This window comes from Mustela nigripes, chromosome 12, assembly GCF_022355385.1.
Source record: "Mustela nigripes isolate SB6536 chromosome 12, MUSNIG.SB6536, whole genome shotgun sequence".
Classification (NCBI taxonomy): Eukaryota; Metazoa; Chordata; class Mammalia; order Carnivora; family Mustelidae; genus Mustela; species Mustela nigripes.
This window is the reverse complement of record NC_081568.1, coordinates 72,336,628-72,359,229: the sequence shown is the minus strand read 5'-3', so window position 1 is coordinate 72,359,229 and position 22,602 is coordinate 72,336,628. Positions and strand designations below refer to the sequence as shown.

General features: G+C 38.0%; 1 protein-coding gene across 2 annotated transcripts in view; it reads right to left on the bottom strand.

Annotated features, from left to right (window-relative positions):
* The window catches only part of DDX46 (DEAD-box helicase 46), a 72,258-nt gene that overhangs the window by 36,195 nt on the left and 13,461 nt on the right, over positions 1-22,602 (bottom strand). For both annotated transcript variants that reach the window (XR_009407464.1, XM_059417599.1), the window contains exons 5-13: positions 20,846-21,011; positions 17,441-17,592; positions 16,430-16,543; positions 14,818-14,983; positions 13,981-14,101; positions 13,233-13,408; positions 12,168-12,289; positions 9,734-9,812; positions 7,877-7,959 (exon numbers count right to left, since the gene is read on the bottom strand). Coding sequence is in view for 1 of the 2 variants with exons in the window: in XM_059417599.1 (XP_059273582.1) it covers positions 7,877-7,959; positions 9,734-9,812; positions 12,168-12,289; positions 13,233-13,408; positions 13,981-14,101; positions 14,818-14,983; positions 16,430-16,543; positions 17,441-17,592; positions 20,846-21,011 (1,179 nt within the window). In the remaining variant the exon portion in view is untranslated. The remainder of the gene's footprint in view (positions 1-7,876; positions 7,960-9,733; positions 9,813-12,167; positions 12,290-13,232; positions 13,409-13,980; positions 14,102-14,817; positions 14,984-16,429; positions 16,544-17,440; positions 17,593-20,845; positions 21,012-22,602) is intronic.

The following is a 22,602-nucleotide window of genomic DNA, read 5'->3' as shown; positions in this document are numbered from 1 at the left end:
CCAGGATTCTGGGATAGAGCCCTGCATGGGGCTCCCTGCTCAGCAGGAAGCCTGCTTCTCCCTCTCCTACTCCCCCTGCTTGTGATCCCTCTCTCACTGTCTCTCTCAATCTGTCAAATAAATCTTAAAAAAATATTTTTTTCTTAAATGCATCATTTAGGGGTGCCTTGGTGGCTCAGTCGTTAAACATCTGCCTTCAGCTCCGGTCATGATCCTGGGGTCCTGGGATTGAACCCCACATTGGGCTCCCTGCTTGGCGTGAAGCCGGCTTCTCCCTCTCCCACTCTCCCTGCTTATGTTCCCTCTCAGTGTATCTCTCTCTGTCAAATAAATAAATAAAAATCTTAAAAAAAAAAAAAGTCATTTAAATGAAATCTTTCCATTTGCAATGACATGGATGAACCTACAGGGTATAATGCTAAGCAAAATAAGCTAGTCAGACAAAAACAAATACCATATGATTTCCTTATATGTAAAATTTAAGAAACCAAACAAACAAAAAAAGAATAAAAAAGACCAAAAAAAAAGCAGACTTAAAAACAGAATAAACTGGTGGTCAACAGAGGGGAGGCAGATGTAGGGATGGATGAAATAGGTGAAGAGGATTAAGAGTACACTTATCAGGATGAGTACTGAGTAATATTGTACTGAATATTGTACACCTGGATATCGTACACCTGAAACTAATATAATACCATATACTAATTATTCTTGAATAAAAACATTTTTTTAAAATTAATCACTTAAGTGCTCGCTTTAGCAACAACTTTACTAAAAAAAATTGGAAAGATACAGAGATTGGTATGGCCCTTTAATGCAAGAATGACACAGAAATTCATGAAGCCTTCTGTTTAAAAAAAATAATAATTTAAGAAAAGATCTATTCTTGGGTTATAGATCTCTGGGGACCTAACAAGGTGAGAAGCAAAGGGGAACTCTTTATTGGTCCCAGAATGATGGATCCCAGGACAGCAGCTGTATTTCAAGCAGGGAAAACAACAAACCATGACTAAAACAGGTCAACAGGCTCTGAAAAAACTCCTTAAGGAAGATGAAACAAACAGAAAACTTGACGTGTTTCAACTACTTGATAGATTTATGTAACTAATAGTTTGGCATTTAATTAGTTTTAAATACATAGAAATCCAGTCAACAAACATAAAAAGACAATTATCTCTGGAGAAAACAAAAAGGTATAGAAGAAATTTAAAATAATCAGTTTAATACACTGCCCAGCTCTGAATAACATTTAGATTGCCATAATGTTATATACGGATTCAATTAAAGTAACAACATAAATCTACTGAAAAAATAAAGGATGAAAATGATGCAAGAATGTGACAGGAGGAAGGGAAACAAGAAATTACATTCCCCCATGGGAAGTCATTAAGTAATATAAAAAACAGAAAAATGAAAAGGAGAAATAAAAGCACACTATTTAGAGAAGTAGAATACCACAATAATCAGCTAAGAGATTGAAGAGAAGTATAGAAGGGGTACCATTAAACCTCTGTGCACGTGTAACCATTAAGACTAAAAATGTAGGGCACCTGGGTGGCTCAGTGGGTTAAAGCCTCTGCCTTCGGCTCAGGACATGATCTCAGTGTCCTGGGATCAAGACCCACTTCGGGCTCTCTGCTCAAGCAGGGAGCCTTCTTCCTCCTCTCTCTCTGCCTGCCTCCCTGCCTGCTTGTGATCTCTGTCAAATAAATAAACAAAATCTTTAAATAAAAAAATAAATCAAAACCCAAATTCCTACCCCAGCTGTACAGGGTCTTATATGTTCACCATGCTCACACCATCAGTACAGCTTTCTGTCCTCATCCCCTCCTCTCTCATACCACATTCCCCGTTCTTTATTCTGCGCTGGGGACACTGGCCAAGCAAGCTCCCACATCATGGCATTTGTACTGGTGCTTTGCCTGTAACACTTTTCTAACAAATATCCCCACGGCTCAATTTCTCACTTTACTCAGGTCCCAGTTTCTGTGTCATGTTACCTGCAACGCTTCTCTTGAATTTCCTACATAAAATGACAACATTTTCAGAATGACTGAAGTATATTAATGAAAATTAGCAATCATTAACCATGCTAAGTGTGATAACATGAATTTGGTAGTAATATCATTGCAAACTCATACAATGGTCCTCAATGTTTGCAAATTTTAGGACATTACATACAAAGCATTGTGACTCCCAGATATCTGATCATCTTAAGTCAAAGAACTGCTCATTTAGTCTCAACTTCTCATGTGAGAACAAGGATCAGAAAATTCACATTAGGGGCTCCTGGGTGGCTCACTGGGTTAAGCCTCTACCTTCGGCTCCGGTCATGATCTCGGGGTCCTGGGATCTAGCCCTGCATGGGGGAGGTGGGGCTTCTCTGCTCATCGAGAAGCCTGCTCCCCCACCCCCATCTGCTGTTCTGCCTACTTGTGATCTCTCTGTCAAATAAATAAAATCTTAAAAAAAAAAAAAATTCACATTAAAGCCCCACTGAGGCCTTGAAAATCTCTTCAAAGAATAATACACATCCTGCCTTCCTAGACTATTCACAAGTAACCATTCATCCTCAGCATTTTCAGAAAAGCCAGTATCAAAGGGTAAAGGTTTTCTGGAGAATCAAACCTAACTCCTTTTCTCGTCATAGTACAGAGAAAGCTTCCTGAATAAGCTACAAACCCTGTGCTTCCTAGAACAGTGCACTACACATGGGAGCTTAGATTTGCCTTATGACTATTACTGCTTAAGAGTCATGAAGATGGCTACAGAATGATCCTAATGTTCACACACCTTTTCAATGATGACTGGTCTGTGTTCCCACTGGCTTGACTATCATACTGGGAGCTACTGATTAAAAGCTGTTATAATAGCTGTTCCTGAAAGTTTCAATGTTTCCTCTCTCACACTACACAGATACTTCAAGTCAGCTGTGGTCTGCCAAGTAAATCTATAAACTTCTCCTTTCACACTCATACGCTAAAACTAAGGTCATCAGTTCAGTCACTAACGTTTATAAAAGTTGGCAGTTTTTCCACTTTTTGTTGATTCAACTCCTGATCATTGGCATATGCTCTTTTTAGAGACATTCTAAAAGACTTACACATTCTGTCTTATACTTCTCTTGATGATATGCAATGCTTCTCTTTATCCTCAAGAAAGTAATTTATTTACTCACCAATGTAAACAACCTAAACCCAATTTTTAAATCACAAACAGGGTCCTTGAGATGTTGGTATCTATGTTGGTAAAAATTACCCTGGACTAGGGGCACCTGAGTGGCTCAGTGGGTTAAAGCCTCTACCTTCAGCTCAGGTTATGATCCCAGGAGCCCCGCATCAGTCTCTCTGCTCAGCAAGGAGCTGCTTCCCCCTCACTAACTCTCTGCCTGCCTCTCTGCCTACTTGTGATCTCTGTCTGTCAAATAAATAAAGAAAATCTTTTAAAAAAAATTTTTTTTTGGACTAGATCATAAAAACTTGGGGCATGGAGAGGGGCATGGGAGGGCCAGTCAAATGTAACTACATCCCTTAATCTGCTTCCTCTAATCTAAAGTATTACATTAGACTTAAAAATAAGTTTTCAAAAATCTGTCTTTTATCAGTACCTCAATTTCCTTATGTAGTAGCCATGTTATTCTTCAGTAACTGCTTATCCACCAATATTTCATAGGTGCCCTCAAAAGAGAGGCTCAGAGATGCTAAGGTATCTAAACATCTATCTAATTTTGATACCAATTTGAAGACAGCCTTCAAAGTTAAAGTAATCTCCTATGAGATAGTGAGCTCCTTAAGATGACTGATGCAAGCACGGTGCTTTATAGTGTGCAACTGACAAGCACATTTACTCTCTCATTTTACTATGTGACTGGTATTTTTAAGAAAGTGGAAAGCTCGGTGGGACGCCTTGGTGGCTTGGTTGGTTGGGCGTCTAACTCTTGGCTTCAGCTCAGGTCATGATCTTAGGGTCGTGGGATAAAGACCTGAGTTGGGCTCTGTGCTCAGCGGGGTGTCTGCTTGGGATTTGTTTCCCTCTGCCCTTCCCCTGCTCTCTCAAATAAATAAATCCTAAAAAAGAGAGAGAGAAAAAAGGAAAAAAGAAAGAAAGAAAGTGAAAACCTGGAGTACACCTCTTCAGAATCCTGAGGACCTTCATTTTGTATTAGACAAAGGCATGAATAAGTTTAGGCCAATTAAAACATTCTTATCTTTGTTAATAAAAACAGAACACGTAAGTAATGATTTTTTTTACAGGACGAGTATTATTTTTTACATACTTTCACCAAAGTATATATCCTCCACAGTGGCTAACTTAAGCTAAAGATTAATTTCCTTATATAATCAATTTCTTCTCTTACTCCTTATTTTTACTAAATTAAAAAAGAACATACCCCAGAAACTATGGAGCAATTTCTCATGGAGAATTGCTTTTTAATATCTTGTCAAATGTTACTTTTAATAGACTCTAATTTCAGATCAGGAACAAATGGATTCCTAATCTACTTTTCCACTGCCTTTGGTTCCAAAAGGAGTTCTTCACATTGTGTTGTAGCCCTTAGGAAGATGTCCACTAATAAGTACAAGTTTTTCTTCAGTAAGTTTAAAAAGAAACAGTAAGGTTTAAAAAACAGGGAAACTCTTCTACTACTTGCGGTCTTCTTAAGAAATCCTATTATTAAAAAAAAAAAAAAATCCAATTATCCAGGGTCCCTGAGTGGCTCAGTTGGCTAAGCATCTGCCTTCAGCTCTCTCTCAGATAAATAAAATCTTTTTCTTCCTTTTATAAATATTTTATGTATTTATCTTACAGAAAGATAAAGACAGCGAGAGAGAGCACACAAGGAGGGGGAGTGGGAAAGAGCTTCCTGCTGAGCTGGGAGCCCAATGCAAGGCTCGATCCCAGGACCCTGGGATCATGACCTGAGCCAAAGGCAGATACTTAACAACTGAGTCACCCAGGTGCCCCAGTGAATAAAATCTTTAAAAAAAAAAAAAAAGGAAAGAAAAGAAATCCTATTATCCGTCATACTAAAAACTCTTCTTTTGGCACTAAAAGAGTTAAATTTAAAACAACACACAAAGATTTGGCCGAACACCTTTCTGCCTGCCAGCCTGTTCACACGTCAATGAGGAAAAGTAGAGTCCTGTAACTTTCGCCCATGTCATTGCACAAAGTGTACATCTACTGCACATTTATACGCAGAAAGATATATATATTCAGCGGCCATGATTTATTTCCCCATGTTCATTATTTTCTTCAGTACTGAATCTTGTCTGGAGGTATACCGCCTGCCCACTCCTCTCTAGACAGAAGACAGTCTGCAGATGTGCATTCACCAGCACCAGCTTTGATTCACAAGTGAGTGTCTTTATTTGCTTTACACCCCAACAGTGGTCTGTGGCACTGACCGCAACCCAACACTTTTTAATCTACACTACAGCTCACAAAATAATCATTAACTTACTCTTAAAATTTCTTCTCTTCAACAGGTTTTAGTGAGCAAGAAACTATCACTCAGCATTTCTCCCTCAGGTACTTAGGGAGATGTAAGCACTAAGGGCAAGAGATGATTCACACTCTGCGTACCAATGGAAAATGTTTGACCTCTTTCTGGCAAAGCTTAATTGATAGACCAGAAAGGCCCCATCACCACACCTACCTTTTTTTTTTTTTTTTTTTTTTTTTTTTTTTTTTTAAAGATTTATTTATTTATTTATTTGACAGAGAGAAATCACAAGTAGATGGAGAGGCAGGCAGCGAGAGAGAGAGAGGGAAGCAGGCTCCCTGGTGAGCAGAGAGCCCGATGCGGGACTCGATCCCAGGACCCTGAGATCATGACCTGAGCCGAAGGCAGCGGCCTAACCCACTGAGCCACCCAGGCGCCCCATCACCACACCTACCTTAAACACTACCATAAAGTCTAAGATTCCCTGGCAGTTGGACAAACATTAAATGGATCTAATTCCATCCTCCAACTGATTCATCAATTTCCCTACTCTCTTTCCACACATGGACCACCGTGCCTCTACCAAAAGACGTGGATGAAAAGCATATTCAGTATCTGCCCTCTTCCCAACATCACCTGTTTCATCTCCAAGTAATGTTTATCCAGACCTTTTCTCACATTATGCTCAGATACCGCTTCATTTAACTTCCCAAGTGGGTCCCAGGTCTACTCCTCAATGATTCTTTCAAGTGACAGACATTTTTCAAAGGGTTAAAGGATGCTATCAAGTCCTCTACTCCAACCTAAATATTCCTCTTTTCTTAAACTATTTCTCACATGGTCCTGTTTACTCTTATGCACTCTTCTGTACCTCATTTAGATTGTGTTCCCTAAATCTAAACACACACACTATGACAGGCAATACATTTCTGGAGACTTACATGAATAAACTGAAAAGACTAAAGACCACTTTAACTGTGCCCCCCCCTTTTTCCTTTATTTATTTATTTGAGAGAGAGAGACAATGAGAGAGAGCACAGAGGGGAAAAGGTCAGAGGGAGAAGTAAACTCCTGGCGGAGCTGGAAGCCCAATGCGGGACTCGATCCAGGGAGTCCGGGATCATGACCTAAGCCGAAGGCAGTCGCTTAACCAACTGAGCCACCCTGGCGCCCGGTGTCCCTTTCTCATACTCCACTTCAATTAACGCAGTTTTTTTTTTTCCTTTTGCATCCATAGCACACTGATAACTTACATTCCTTATCTCATTAATAAAAATACTATTGGGGTGCCTGGGTGGCTCAGTGGGTTAAAGCCTCTGCCTTCAGCTAAGGTCATGACCTCAGGGTCCTGGGATCAAGCCCCACATGGGGCTCTCTGCTCAGCAGGGAGCCTGCTTCTGCCCCACCCCCCGCTGGCCTCTCTGCCTACTTGTGATCTCTGTCAAATAAATAAGTAAAATCTTTAAAAAAAAAAAAAATTTAATTAAAAATTAAAAATACTACCTCTTAACATGTTTCCCTCTAAGTTTTTATCACTGAAATTTTGTATCTGACAAAGAGTGTGTATGAGGAATAAGAAAATCTAAAGTAAATAAATGCTCTGGGCCTTCATTTTTACATTTGGAAAATGTAAACAGTATGTGCTATATTGATCATGAAGTAATTAAAAGCATGAAGTAAAGGAATTTATTTGAAAGGACAACGAGGGTGCCTGAGTGGCTCAGTCGATTAAGCTTCTGCCTTCAGCTCAGGTCATGATCCCAGAGTCCTGGGATTAAGTCCCACATTTGGTGCCTTGCTCAGTGGGGAGCCTACTTCTCCCTCTCCCTGTATCCCTCCCCCAACTTGTGCTCTCTCTCTCTCAAATAAATAAAAGCTTAAAAATAAATACATATTTAAAAACATGTAAGAAAAGGGACAATTAAAACTATAAAATATGAAAGCTTAAGTTTCTATTACCAGCACTTCAATTCTAATTTTACCAATGATTTTTTTAAAAGACCTACACAGAAAGCCTGCATAAATACCTTCTGAACCTATTATGAGGAATTCAAAACATAAATACCTATTTCAATTCCATATGTGCTCAATTTACTATGTAACAGCACAACAAAATGTGTGTGAAAATTTCAGACACCATATGAACAATTCATTTTCATGGTAGTTAACAAGGTTTATTTTAGGGGCGCCTGGGTGGCTCAGTGGATTAAGCCGCTGCCTTCGGCTCAGGTCATGATCTCAGGATCCTGGGATCGAGTCCCGCATCGGGCTCTCTGCTCAGCAGGGAGCCTGCTTCCCTCTCTCTCTCTCTCTGGCTGCCTCTCTGTCTACTTGTGATTTCTCTCTGTCAAATAAATAAATCTTTAAAAAAAAAAAAAAAAAAACAAGGTTTATTTTACAGTTCAAAACACTAAGACATTTAGTGATTACCTGTGGTTCAAAACCCATGTCAAACATTCTGTCTGCTTCATCTAAAACAACGTATGTCACTCTTCGAAGATTTGTGACCCGACCTAAGATGAGGAAAAAAAAATAAAAACAAAACAAAAACTAAAAAATCAGTCATAATTCATTTTATGACTACCAAGAACTTAAAAAACTGTAAAGGGAACTAAAATGCCTGACTTAACCAGAGGGGTAAGTTAGGTATGTTTAAACAGTGAAACAAAATTTTGGTCTACAAGATCTTAATCTAATGGCAAGTACTTTCTGACAATGGGTATATGAGGCCCTTTATTTTGTCAAACTCGTCTCTTGCATACCATCATAGGGCCTGAAGGACCTGTAAAATTCAGAAAACAGCCCTCTCCAAAACACATCATAAAACTAAGACTGAGATGAAGCATCGAGCCACATCAGCCATTATCTGACAGCATCACCTAGGAAAAAACATATTAGAGATTACAGCGTATGTGTGGAAAGCAAGTTCCAGTGCTAACTATTTTAGATGCAGAAAACTTCCTTTTTATATTAATTCATAAACTACTTCCATATAGTTAGATGCTTCTAATGGGCATGTCAAGATATTAATGAGAAGCTATTCAACATCCTCAGATAACTACAGTACTACATAAAAACTATAATACCAAATGTATTGCATATATACTTTTTCCTATACAAAGATATAAGTTCAATTTTATTAAACACTCCCACTGATTTAAATAGTTGCAAAGCACTTCTTAGCCAGAGAAAACTAAATACATACAGAGGAAAGCCTTTCTAAAGGATTAACACAAGCATTTCTATCAACTGAAGAATCAATCACCTGGCAAAAACATGTATAAAATAGTTATTCAATATAAATCAAAAGGACAGATAAAGGAAAAAGGTAAAATTAATCAAGATGAATGTCAGGAGACTTAATCAATGCAGCATTGAGAAAAAACAAGGGATTATTTTATCAGTATTCAACCCAAAACTTTTCGTATGCTGTACAGGCACAGAGATTTATCGAACAACTTCAATGTCACTTCACCAACATCATGGAGAATTAGAAGTAAATGTATACAGAAATTCAAGCAGAATGCTATGAAAAACATGCATTACTTACAGTTTTTAATACTCTACTATGTATATACTGAATACTGCAATGGAAACCTTTGAAAGCATTTTCTTCAAAAAAATAAGAAATGAAGCCAAAATAAATGCTTTCTAATATTAAGTATTCCATACCACCATCTGCAGCCCCCATTAGTTCTGCAAAGTTGGGAACAGCATTAAATGACCTACCTTGGATGGCTTACGTCTCGGAAGCCCAGTTCTATAAATCTTGAAGGGCCTTTCTCCACAGAAGTTAAATAATGTCAACAGTTTAGTAACAGTTTTGATAGGGAATAATTTAACAAAGCACAACATATAAGCTAAAAAACATGCAATATTTATAAAAGATAACATTTCTTGAAGCTGCAATACCTTAATTTATCCAGTATTGTAAGAAAATACTAGCTCCTGTAGAAAAAAAAGTCTAAAATTTAGAATAATAATTAAAAAAAGATAGTTCACCCCCGCACTGCTGCTAAAAGCAAGGCTAGGCCAAAATTTGATTAAGAATCCATGTTAAAGGCTAAAAAGATGAAATGGAGTTAGTTCTGAAAAGAAGTTGTAAATTAAACTGCAATAATCTTATGAACACTTGCAACAATAAGCTTGCTGCAATACAAATTTTAAGATATTACAGCTTTAAGAAGAAATATAAAAACACTTTGGTGATTTCTTGTATCTGCTTTAACAAAAATGTACAGAATTCAAAAAAGAGAAATGAGAACAAAAAAAATACCCCTGACTTACCACTGTTAGCTGCTAACATGTCAATCATTCGACCAGGTGTGCAAACAATAATTTCAGCACCTCTTTTCAGCTCAGCAATCTAATGAAAAAGATGAAATTTTACTATCTATTTATCACTATTATTTATTTGAACATATCTGAAAATACTGCCCAGGGTCTTTGCACAGCTCCATAAAGTAAAGCCAATAAGGTCTGATTAGAAGCCTCCAAAGAGGGCGCCTGGGTGGCTCAGTGGGTTAAGCCATTGCCTTCGGCTCAGGTCATGATCTCAGGGTCCTGGGATCGAGTCCCGCATCGGGCTCTCTGCTCAGCAGGGAGCCTGCTTCCCTCTCTCTCTCTGCCTGCCTCTCTGCCTACTTGTGATCTCTATCAAATAAATAAATAAAATCTTAAAAAAAAAAAAAAAAAAAAAGAAGCCTCCAAAGATTCCTGCTTAATTCTTTGGAATGATGGAGCACTCCTAAAGGAAGAGGAAACAGCAACATGACTACATGGTACTATAACTTTGAACTCAATGAGAATCAGAGCATTTACCAATTTTAATTTGACCCAATGCCTCAAAACTAAGAAAGGAACATGAGAGAGCAGTAATTAAAGCAAGTATATAGACCAATTATTTCAAGTTAAGAATTGTTTCCATTTGTGAACCATTATAAAAGTCACAACCGGTGTTTTAAAATTGAAATAGAATGGAAAAACCAGAATGTGTTAGATATCATAAAACTTTTGTTTGACTTCTATATAATATTTATACATGTATCAAGTTAAGTTTTTAAATACCATTTCTTACAATAAACTGTCATCAAAACAACTGAGGAAGATAAATTCAGAAAACATAAACTATTTAACAATAGCAACTATTTCTCAGAAAAGGTTTTGTGGTGACATAAGTTCAGAAAATGTCACTTAATTTATCCCATTTTTCTAATATCACAAGACATATTTCTTATTAAAGACTAAGAAGTCCTAATGAAAAATACCCTACATTAACCCTATAAAATGTGACATTTCCAAAATTTATTTGATCACAGAACCCATTTTTTTCCCTCCTTCTAGTTAAAGCAAAATATCTAATGACTGTCATTCTTCCGAAGACACTTGGAGAGGGGAACCTGGGTGGCTCAGTTGGTTAAGCATCTGCCTTTAACTAGGGTCAAAACCTCAGGGTCCTGGGATCAAGTCTTGCATCTGGATCTCTACTGAGTGGGGAGTCTGCTTTTCCCTCTCTCTATGGCCCTCTCCACCCACCTCCCCCTGCTCATATTCTCTTGGAAATGAATAAATAAAAAATAAAATAAAAAAAGAAAAAGACACTTGGAGAAATGCCAAAGTAAAGAGAGTGAACAAAGGTATGATTAGGGGCACCTGAGTGGCTCAGTGCGTTAAAGCCTCTGCCTTCCACTCAGGTCATGATCCCAGGGTCCTGGGATAGACCCCCAGCACCGGGCTCTCTGCTCAGCAGGGAGCCTGCTTTTCCCTCTGTCTCTGCTTGCCTCTCTGCCTGCTTGTGATCTCTGTCTGTCGAATAAATAAATAAAATATAAAACAAAACAAAATAAAGGTATAATTAAATAATTTTTGCTGAAATTATTTAAGGATACAAATAAAACTGATACAGCAAAAATCACTCATCACCACCTTGTAAAGATGTCATATGAATTAGAGAAAATAAATGCTGGTCTGGAATCAGAAGTCTAGAACAAACCAAGTCTTATTAACCTAAATACTTTAATCAACATATCTAACCTTTCTTGCCATTTCTTTATCAGTAGAATGGAAAAAATATCTGCCTTCCTTGAGCAGAGGAAGACGAAGAGGAACAGGAAAGCAAACATACAAAAATGACTCAAAATCCTGGGCACCTGGGTGGCACAGTAAGTTAAGTGTCCAACACTTGGTTTCAGCTCAGGTTATGATCTCAGGGTGATGAGATGGAGCCCCATGGTGGGCTCCATGCTAAGCAGAGAATTTACTTAAGACTCTTCCTCTCTCCTTCTGTCCCTCTCTACCCATGCTCTAAAATAAATAAATATTTTTACAAAGACTCAAGATCCTAAAATATTAGCATAATTCATCCTCACTTTATTGTCACACCTCATATTTTTTTAAGATTTTGAAAGCAATCACTGTACACAGAGGGATGCTTGGGTGGGTTAGTTGGACAAGCACCTGACTCTTGATTTCAGCTCAGGTCATGATCTCAGGGTTGTGACATCAAGCACCGCACTGGGCTGCATGCTGGGCGTGGAACCTGCTGAACATTCTCTCTCCCCTTTTCCTCTGCCCTTCCCTAACTCCCTGACAAGAAAATACTAAAAAAATAAATGTATAAAAGCAACGGCTATACAAAAGACTAAAACAAATCATTTTCACATTATTAAATGATTTAATTTAAGAAAAGACTGGAAAAAGTGAATGTTCCTTTTGTAACTACCTGCTCACTGATTCCTGTTCCTCCATAAACACACACCACTCTAAGTCCCAGGGTCTTCGAAAACTTCTTACATTCTTTAGTAATTTGTAAAGCCAGTTCTCGAGTTGGAGTCATGATGACAGCTGAAAAGATAAATATGTCAAAAGACTATCCACCGAAATTCTGGAGACTATGCTTTAAAGTGTTAAATTTAACCTCTGCAATAACATTCAAATTTCTCAGTCTAATTTTTGTTTTTGTTTTTATTTGTTTTACGGACCTTGGAAAATCCTATTTCAAAAGTTTTAAAACAGCAGACATTGTGGTGTATGAGAATTTTATGTAAATTTTAAGAACATGCTATAGAAAGATAAATGAGAGTTAAATGCCTCACTCAACCATCAGGAAAATACCTGGTTGAAAAGAATGCAAATCCTTCTGAAGTGCAAATCACAGAGCAAAGATAATCAAGTGACTCACTGTGCTGCAGAGCCATACCTCGGTTTCCGGAAACCACCATGGTATACGGAAGGGGCAGAGTAGGAATATATTGTGCCCTCTTTTTCCAAGAAAGGAGCTGAACAAATTTCCAAAACCCTACTCAAATTTGCAAAACAGATCTCTGCCAAATGAATCAAGAAATGAATCTGTAGACCTAATCCTGAATGAAATTCTGGCACTATACAGCCTTTTAAGGCCAAAAATTAAAAAAGGAAATATATTTCCCTACAATCTTCCATGTTGAGTTCACTGATCCATGTGATCTATGATACTCCCTAAGCACAAACCTCAATATAAATAAACAGATAGATGCACGAGGAGTCTACCTGCCGAGTCTGAGTTTAAAAATTGAGCTGTGCCAGGAGAGGCTGTTTTTGTACTTCTGAGATGTCACTCCAGAGCTCTGAAGATTCTCACTCCACCTGCTGGTAAGGGGAAATCAGCCCCAAAGTGCCAAATTTATAAAGGAAATGTACATAAAGACATCTTTATTGTTACATATAACATTATACAGTATCAGGTCTTTCTGATTAACTGACAACAAAGTTGTTACCTGAAAAAACAGTTTAATGAAAGAAATTGTACCTATTGGCCCCTCTCCTTCTTCTAATGACCTTTGATCCATGATGTGTCTAAACATGGGTAAGAGAAAAGCAATGGTCTTTCCACTTCCTGTCTTGGCAATACCAATCAAATCTCGTCCAGACATTATAGCAGGAATCGCCTGGGTTTGGATTGGCGTGGGCTTTTCATAGCCATGCCTTAAAAAGGAAACCAAAGTAAGACAAGGTAAGAAGTGAGATCTCTGGGTCTCTCAAAGTTCCATAATAAGGTTCTCCAAAACGTGATATGTCTGTACAATGAAATATTATTTGCCAAAAAGAAATGAAGTACCGAGGCATTCTATATCGTGGATGAACACTGAAAATGTCATGCTAAGTCAAAAAGCTGGTCACAGAAGACTACATTAGTACAATCCCGTTTACAGGAAATGTCTACAATAGACAAATCTAGAGAGTAGATTAGTGGCTGCTTAGGAGAGGATAAGAAGTGTGACTACGAATGGATACCAGGCCTCTTTTTGGGATAATGAAATGTTCTAAAATTAGATTATGGTGATGACTGTGTTAACTCCATTAAGTATACTAAAAAATCACTGAACTGTAAACTCAAAGAACAAACTTTACAACATGTAAATGCTACCTCAATAAAGCTGTTCAAGAAAAAAATAGTAAGTTTTCCTATTAGAATAAAAATATAACAGTTAATTGTATAAAAGAGCCATTCTAAATAGTAAGACACTGAAAAATGCAGATAATTGCTAACCACTTACTTTTTGAGAGAATTTAAGATCTTCATGGAAATTCCACACTGGACCCAAGATTTAATTGGTTTGGGGCAACCTTTTCCCTTGACAGTAATGCCCTCCATCTCCAACCGAAATACATTGACCTCTATGAAACAAAATCCAGATTAAAAGCTGTTAAATATTGTTCCATTAATGCCTTCTACTTTTTAATCAGCCACAGTTAAGTTTAAAAATCTTTAAATCTTTTTTTTAGTGCTACTAAAGGTAATTCAACAGAAAAGCTACAGGACAAACTACTGAACTGCTCATGGAGACAGTTAATACAATTAGTGCTACAACTGGGGACAAAAAGGAATACTCCCATTTCTATAACTTGGCTTTTATCATGTCTCATATCAGAACATCAATAAAAAACAATGATTGACAGGTAATACAGTTTTTCTCCAAGCCAAGAGCTGTCCAGATTATCCTTATTCAATCATAATTATAGTTTCATGCTGGTTCCTATCCCTCAAACCCCAGAAGGAAAAAGGCTAACAATACTTAAAGTGGTAACTTCACATGAAGAGTAATCTTAACCCTAAAATTTTCAACTACAAGAGCCAAACTAATTTTTGCTCATTTTTAAAAATACTTCCAAAACTACATTGACTCATCACTGGTCTGAATCTTTGCAAATGTTCATACTCTCTAGAATGACTTCTGGCAGTCTAGCTTCCTTTCCCATTTCTTCAAGTAAGCCGTGCAAATTCCTCCTCCTTATGCATCAACTCACACACCTATCCAGTATTTCCTCTCCTGAGCAAAGCAATGCACATCCCGCATTCCAAAATAACCAATAAATCAAAGAAAGAATTTTACCCTCTTGAGACATTTTTGCTAATTCTGGAACTTCAACATAAAAGTTCTTTCTGAATGGTTCATATTCAATTTTTCCATGGTCCACTGGTTCTAGAAGCTTTCTCTGTTTTGTCTGATATCCTGTAAGAGCTGTCTGAAGATCAACTTCTTCCTCTTCTGAAGAATACTATTAAAAAAAAAATTAAAAAGCTACAACCATTACTACTTCCTCCTTATGCGAGGCAATATTCCTAGCTTTTAAAATCCTCCTCTTGGGACGCCTGGGTGGCTCAGTGGGTTAAGCCTCTGCCTTCGGCTCAGGTCATGATCCCAGTGTCCTGGGATCGAGTCCCACATCGGGCTCCTAGCTTGGCAGGAAGCCTGCTTCTCCCTCTGCCTCTGCCTGCCGCTCTGTCTGCCTGTGCTCACTCACGCTCTCTCTCTCTCTCTCTGACAAGTAAATAAATAAAATCCTAAAAAAAAATAAAAAATAAAAAATAAAAAAATCCACCTCTCTTGAGGTACCTGGGTGGCCTAGTTGGCTAAGCTGTCTGCCTTCAGCTCAGGTCATGATCCCAGGGTTGCAGGATCTAGCCCCACGTCCAGCTTCCCGCACAGCAAGAAGTCTGTTTCTCCTTCTCCCTCTGTCCCTCCCTACCACTTGTGCTCTCTTTCAAATGAATATAAAATCTTTAAAATTAATTAACTAGTTAAAGTAAGATAAAGTCCTTCTCTCTTAAAAATATAGGTAAATAGAGGGCACCTGGGTGGCTCAGTTGGTTAAGCGACTGCCTTCAACTCAGGTCATGATCCTGAAGTCCCGGGATCCAGTCCCACATCGGGCTCCCTGCTAGGCAGGGAGTCTGCTTCTCCCTCTGATCCTCCCCCCTCTCATGCTCTCTCTCTCTCTCAAATAAAAAAATAAATAAAATCTTTATATATATATATATATGTAAATAGATAAATAAATCCTTCCAAATATTCCTTGGCTTTTACTTTCTTACATTCTTTATTCTGGGCCCTCACAGAACATCATAGCAACAACATAAAGCTAAAATAACAAAAATAATTCTAGTAATAGCTTTTTTTTTTAAAGATTTTATTTATTTATTTGACAGACAGAGATCACGAGTAGGCAGAGAGGCAGGCAGAGACAGAGAGAAGAGGAAGGAGGCTCCCCGCTGAGCAGACAGCCCAATGTGGGGCTCCATCCCAGGACCCTGGGATCATGACTGAGCTGAAGGCAGAGGCTAAACCCATTGAGCCATCCAGGCGCCCAATTCTAATATAGCTTTAAGGAAGTTTTGATATAATTCCCTCCACACAAATCTTTACAAGGCACGTTAGTAGAAAGAAATTCAATTAATTCTGTCACTTTATGTCTTCTCCCACCCTGTATGTCTGAGGTAAGTTCATGAGGGGCAGAAGGGAAGCAAAACATGGGCATACAGAAAAAGGTCAAAGATAGCAGAATGTTCTAGCCACTGGATATGCAGCAACAGTACTGTTGAGAATAACAAGAAAACCTCCTAACATTAGTTTCTATAACTGAAAAACACAACTCCACCAATGCTTTCTAATAAATCCTTCTAGAATAGTATCATGAACAAAGTCAAAATTAAGGAAATATTACCTCCATGGCATCCTGGTCATTCTCCATCAGCTCACCTTTCTTCTTATCAGAATCTACCACCGCTTTTTTGGTTGTCACGACAGTGACAACTTTTGTGACTGTTGGCCCAGACTTCTAAAATTAAAGGCAGATATATAAAGTATTTGCAAAAGTGAAAATCAAATTGCATGCAAAAGAAACATAATAATAACTGTCACAATTTATAATCCAAATTAACACTTATCACTGAAAAGTTAATTGACAAAAAAGACAAGTCTGCTTTCTCTTGATGAATTTGTTTAAATTTTAAAATGTAGCATAACTGCATTATATTTTACTGTATATTTTATATAATATTGTGACTTTTATATAGTATATAAAGTTATATAACATCTAATATTATAATATAGTTCATTTTAAAAATACTACTAAATGGTACTTTTTACTCACTGGACAAGACAGACACGTTCAGGGAACTTACAATAAATTAATAAACAAAGCAGATAAACGTCACATCTCTTAGGGAGCTTTTATTTTACAAGACAGGAAAAACAATAAAGATAATAAAAAAACTAAACTATATATTCTGTGAAAAGGTAACAAACACCATTAAAAAAAAAATAAGAAACACTATGGTGAGTGCTGTGAAGTCTGAAAACCTGGCAATTCTCGGACCTGTATCCTTGGGGCTAATAATACACTATATGTTAATTTAAAAATTAAAAAAAACAAAAAAACATGTCCTCGAGCACAAAAGATGAAAGTGCAAAGGTCTGGAGAAGACCTACTGAGAAGTCAATAGTAAGCAAAGGTATCAAAGATGGTGGCATAAAAGTGACTTTTCAAAGAATGTTTATAGCTAAAATTCCCGAGCATCTGTGGTACCAAGAAAAAGTACCAGCATTTCTGAGATGGCGGGGGAAACAACTTTCTAAAGTCAGGCAAGTCAGCAGTAGGTCACCATGATAACAATTCAAATTACCCAATTAAGAATACTGGATAAATCTTCAAAAATAAGAGAAAATGGCTTACCTTTTCATTTCCCCCACCACCTTTCACACTTCTCATATTAAACTTCTTTACTTCCTCTTTTACTTCTTCCATGTAAGCATCTAATGGATCTAACTCCTCACCCTCCATTTCATTTCCTTCCTTTTCAGCCTCTGCAGGATCATCTTCATCATCTAAAATAGAAGAATCACTTTTCTGTACACAGGTTTCCAAAGGGAAGTACTTAATAATCATATCACAACACACCATTACCCATTCCCTCCCTGCCTAAATGCCCTTCCTTCCAATCAACCCAGGTACATTGCAGTGCAACTATGCACACTTGTGTTTCCAGATCAAGCATGTATCAGTTTTAAGTAGTAATATTAATATATAAGGTAAACTGAAAAGAGGTAGGGCTAAAAATTCCTAATGATAGATGGTTTCTTTTCTTTCAATTACTTTTTATATTTTATTTTTTAAAAGCTCTTATTTCTTTGACAGAAAGAGCACAAGCAGGGGGAGCAGCAGGCAGAAGGAGAAACAGGATTTAAGCAGAGAACCCAATGCAGGGCTCCATTCCAGGACCTTGGGATCATGACCTAAGCCAAAGGCAGATGCTTAACCAACTGAGCCACCCAGGTGTCCCGGAAAAATTACTTTCAGAGGAAAAACAAGCATTTTAAAATCAAGACAACCTAACTTTTTTTTTCATATAACTAAGACATCATTTCCCCGTAAAGATATAATTCTTTCATCTATTTAAAGCATTCTGTGAGGGGCACTTGGGTGGCTCAGTGGGTTAAAGTCTCTCTGCCTTTGGCTCAGGTCATGATCCCAGTGTCCTGGGATGAAGCCCCACATTGGGATCTCTGCTCAGCAGGGAGCCTACTTCCTCCTCTCTCTCTGCCTGCCTCTCTTCTGCCTGCTTGTGATCTGTCAAATAAATAAATAAAATATTTTTAAAAAATTTTTTAAAGTAAAGCATTTTATGAAACTTACACACACAAAAATCACTGAATTTTCACACACACACAAAAAACAGAGCAAAAGTCCACTTTTCTATAAAATTTCATACTCATCTACTTCACTAAAACATCAAGGTCAAAAACAGATATGGAAGGAAAATATTTCCCTCCTAAATTATGAAAAATCAGGAGTGACCTGAAAACATCCTCTTAATTTATCTTCATTACTAACATATAATAATGAAAGAGCTATTTACTGACTATGCCCATAAGAACCCAACTTTCCAGTCTAAAGTAAAATCAGTAATCCTTATTGAAGACTATACTACAATTCACATATTAACATAAATATTATAAGAGAGATTTAGTATCTCAATACGAATTCAGCAATTCCACTTCTAGGTATATATCCAAAAGAACCAGAAGAAGAAAGAGATATTTCCCACATTATTCATAGCAGTATTATTCACAACAGTCAAAAGGTGAAAAAACCCACATATCCAACAGACAAATAGATAAATACAATGTAGTATTATAAACAAAATGGACTCCTATTCAGCCATAAAAAAGGAATGAACTTCTGATACAAGCTACAACATGGAAGAACCTTGACGACATTATGCTGAGTGAAATAAGCCCAGATGCAAAAGGACAAAAAGATTCTCTGACTAAAATTATATAAGGTACCCAGAATAGGCAAATTGATAGTAGAATTGAGGGAAAGGGGCGCCTGGGTGGCTAAGTGGGTTAAGCCGCTGCCTTTGGCTCAGGTCATGATCTCAGGGTCCTGGGATCGAGTCCCACATCGGGCTCTCTGCTCAGAAGGGAGCCTGCTTCCCTTCCTCTCTCTCTGCCTGCCTCTCTGCCTACTTGTGATCTCTCTCTGTCAAATAAATAAATAAATGAAAGAATGAATGAATGAATGAATGAATAAATAAATAAATAAATAAATACCTTTAAAAAAAAAAAAGAATTGAGGGAAAGATAGGTAATTTTTACTGGGTACAGGGGACACCTGGCTAGTTCAGTCAGTGAAACATGAGACTCTTGATCTCAGAGTTGTGGCTTCAAGTCTTACACTGGGTGTCACAGCTACTTAAAAGTTTTTAAAAATAAAAAAAAGAAAGGAAGAAAGAAAGAAGGAAGGAAGAAAGAAAAAAGAATAGAATAGAATAAAAGAAAAAGAAATCTGGGGATGCCTGGGTGGCTGAGTCAGTTAAGTGGCTGCCTTTGGCTCAGGTCATGATCCCAGGGTTCTGGGATCGAGTCCCACTCTGGGCTCCTTGCCGGGTGGGGAGCCTGCTTAACCTTCTGCCTGCAGCTTCCCCTCCTTGTGCACACATGCTCTCTGACAAGTAAATAAATAAAATATTAAAAAAAAGAAAGAAAAAGAAATCCATACTGGGTAGACTTTGTTTGGAATGATGAAAAAGTTCTAGAAATGGATAGTAGTGATGGGTGATGAATACCATGAATTTATTTAATGCCACAGACCTATACACTTAATAATGGTTAAAATGAGGGCTCTGGATAGGTAAGTGGGTTAAGCATCTCACACTTGGTTACAGGTCAGGTCATGATCTCAGGGTCCTGGGATCAAGCCTGCATCAGGCTCCACACTCAGCAGAGAGCCTGCTTGAGGATTCTCTATCCCTCTGCCACTCCCCCTGATCATTCTCTCTCTCAAATGGATAGATCTTTAAAAAATATTATCAGGGTGCCTGGGTGGCTCTGTTGGTTAAGCAACTAACTCTGGATTTCAGTTCAGATCATGCTTTCGTGGTTGTGGGATCAAGCCCTGAGTCCAGCCTCATGCTGAATCTGCTTCAGATTTGCTCTCCCTCTCTTGGCTTCTCCCCCAATTCATGTGCACTCGTGCTCTAGCTCTCTCAAATAAATAAATCTTTAAAAAATATATTAAAGGGGTGCCTTTAATATATGAGATTGTATCTCATATATAAGATATATGGGTGGCTCACTGGGTTAAGCCTCTGCCTTTGGCTTGGGTCATGATCTCAGGATCCTGGGATCCGAGTCCCACATCAGGCTCTCTGCTCGGCACGGAGCCTGCTTCCCCCCCCTCTCTCTGCCTGCCTCTCTGCCTACTTGTGATCTCTTTCTCTCTGTGGCAAATAAATAGATAAAATCTTTACACACACACACAAAAAAAAAAGGAAATATTAAAAAAATGGTTGGGGCACCTGGGTGGCTCAGTCAGTTAAGCATCGACCTTTGGCTCAGGTCAGGACTGAGCCCCACATGGGGCTCCCTGCTCAGTGGGGACTCTGCTTCTCCCTCTCCCTCCGCAACTCACCCCTGATCATGCTCTAATAAAATCTTAAAAAAAAAAAAAAAAAGTTAAAATGCTGTATTTTCCACAGTAAAAAATGGCCTAAAAATTCCCAACATGAAATATTACTCGTATTTCTAGAATATGTCACGTGAATTATTACATAGACTATCTAACAAATGAATATACCATCATCATCTTCTAAGCTCCATTTTTTCCCTTGTTTCATCTCTTCAATTTCTTTTTTCAGTTCTCCTATGTTTTCCATGGCCTTTTTACGTTGCTCTTCTCGCCATTTTTCTACTCTTTCTTTTCGCTTTCTCATTTCTTCTTCCAGCTTATTCTGATCAAAGTTCTTGGGGGGGGAATGAGAGATACAGAAGGAAAGAAAGATTAACAACTTTATTCCAGCAATATTCCATATAAACTCTCAAATTATATAAAGAGGAAAATGAAAAACAGCTGTATATACAAACTCAATTTACACCAGATTAAGATCAGTCATCTTTTTGTTTGTTTGTTTTTGAGTGTTTATAGCAGCTTTATTTATAATAGCTCCCAAAGCGATACAATTGCAGGGACACATCTTTTAAATATATCTACGAATATACCAGCAAACAAAAAAATCATCTTCAACTAAGAAAGCAGACTTCAAACATGATTAATCTCATTTTAATTTCAGGCAAGATGTAAACATGAATCCACTTTTTTCCTAAAATGAGAAACTAGATGAATTAATAAGCATAATTCCCCACTTACTAGTTATTCTCAAGTTTAAATCCTCTACACACCTCAAAGACTGCCTCCATGAAAAAGAAATTTTCTATTACAAATCAGTGAGAAAGCGGGGCACCTGGGTGGCTCAGTATGTTAAAGCCTCTGCCTCCCGCTCAGGTCGTGATCCCAGGGTCCTGGGATCAAGCCCCAAATCAGGCTCTCTGCTCAGTGGGGAGCCTACTTCCCTTCCTCTCTCTCTGCCTGCCTCTCTGCCTACTTGTGATCTCTGTCTCTCAAATAAATAAATAAAATCTTAAAAAAAAAAAATTAGTGAGTAAGTGAAAGCTATTTATCAACATGATTAAAAAGTTTTGGTCTTTTGGTCTTTAGGTCTAAGTTTCCTAAAAACACCCATTCCAAAGACTTTATCAAGATGATTAATAATACTCTGAAAAAGAGAGGCGCGTGGTTGGCTCAGTGGGTTAAAGCTTTTGCCTTCAGCTCAGGTCGTGATCCCAGGGTCCTGGGATTGAGCCCCACATCGGGCTCTCTGCTTCGCTGGGAGCCTGCTTCCCCCACCCCCACCTGCCTCTGCCTACTTGTGATCTCTGTCCATCAGATAAATAAATAAAATCTTTAAATAAATAAATAAATAAATAATATTCTGAAAAGGAGAAAGCAAACCATTTTCATAGCCCTAAGCAGGAACTCAGTGATTAAACATCGTAAAAATAAAAAACTGACATATGCTGGGGTGTCTGGGTGGGTCAGCCTGTTAAATGTCTGACTTTGGCTCAGGTCATGATCTTAGGATAGTGGGATTGAGCTCTGCTGTGGGCTTTCTGATCAGTGGGGAGTCTGCTTGCCCCTCTCCATCTGCCCCTCCCTCAGCTTGTGCTCTTTTTTTCTCACGAATAAATAAAATCTTAAAAAAAAATCTACATATGCTATCATTATAGATATGGAAATACTACATCAAAAAACAGTCAAAGAAAATACTACAAAATTTTAATGGTGACCTGAAACTAATATAACACTGGATGTTAAATACCCTGGAATTAAAGTTAAAAACTTAATTAAAGGGGCACGTGGGTGGCTCAGTCATTAAGCATCTGCCTTTGGCTCCGGTCATGATCCCAGGGTCCTGGAATTGAGCCCATCGGGCTCCCTCCTCAGCAGGAAGCCTGCTTCTCCCTCTCCCATTCTCCCTGCTTCTGTTCCTTCTCTTA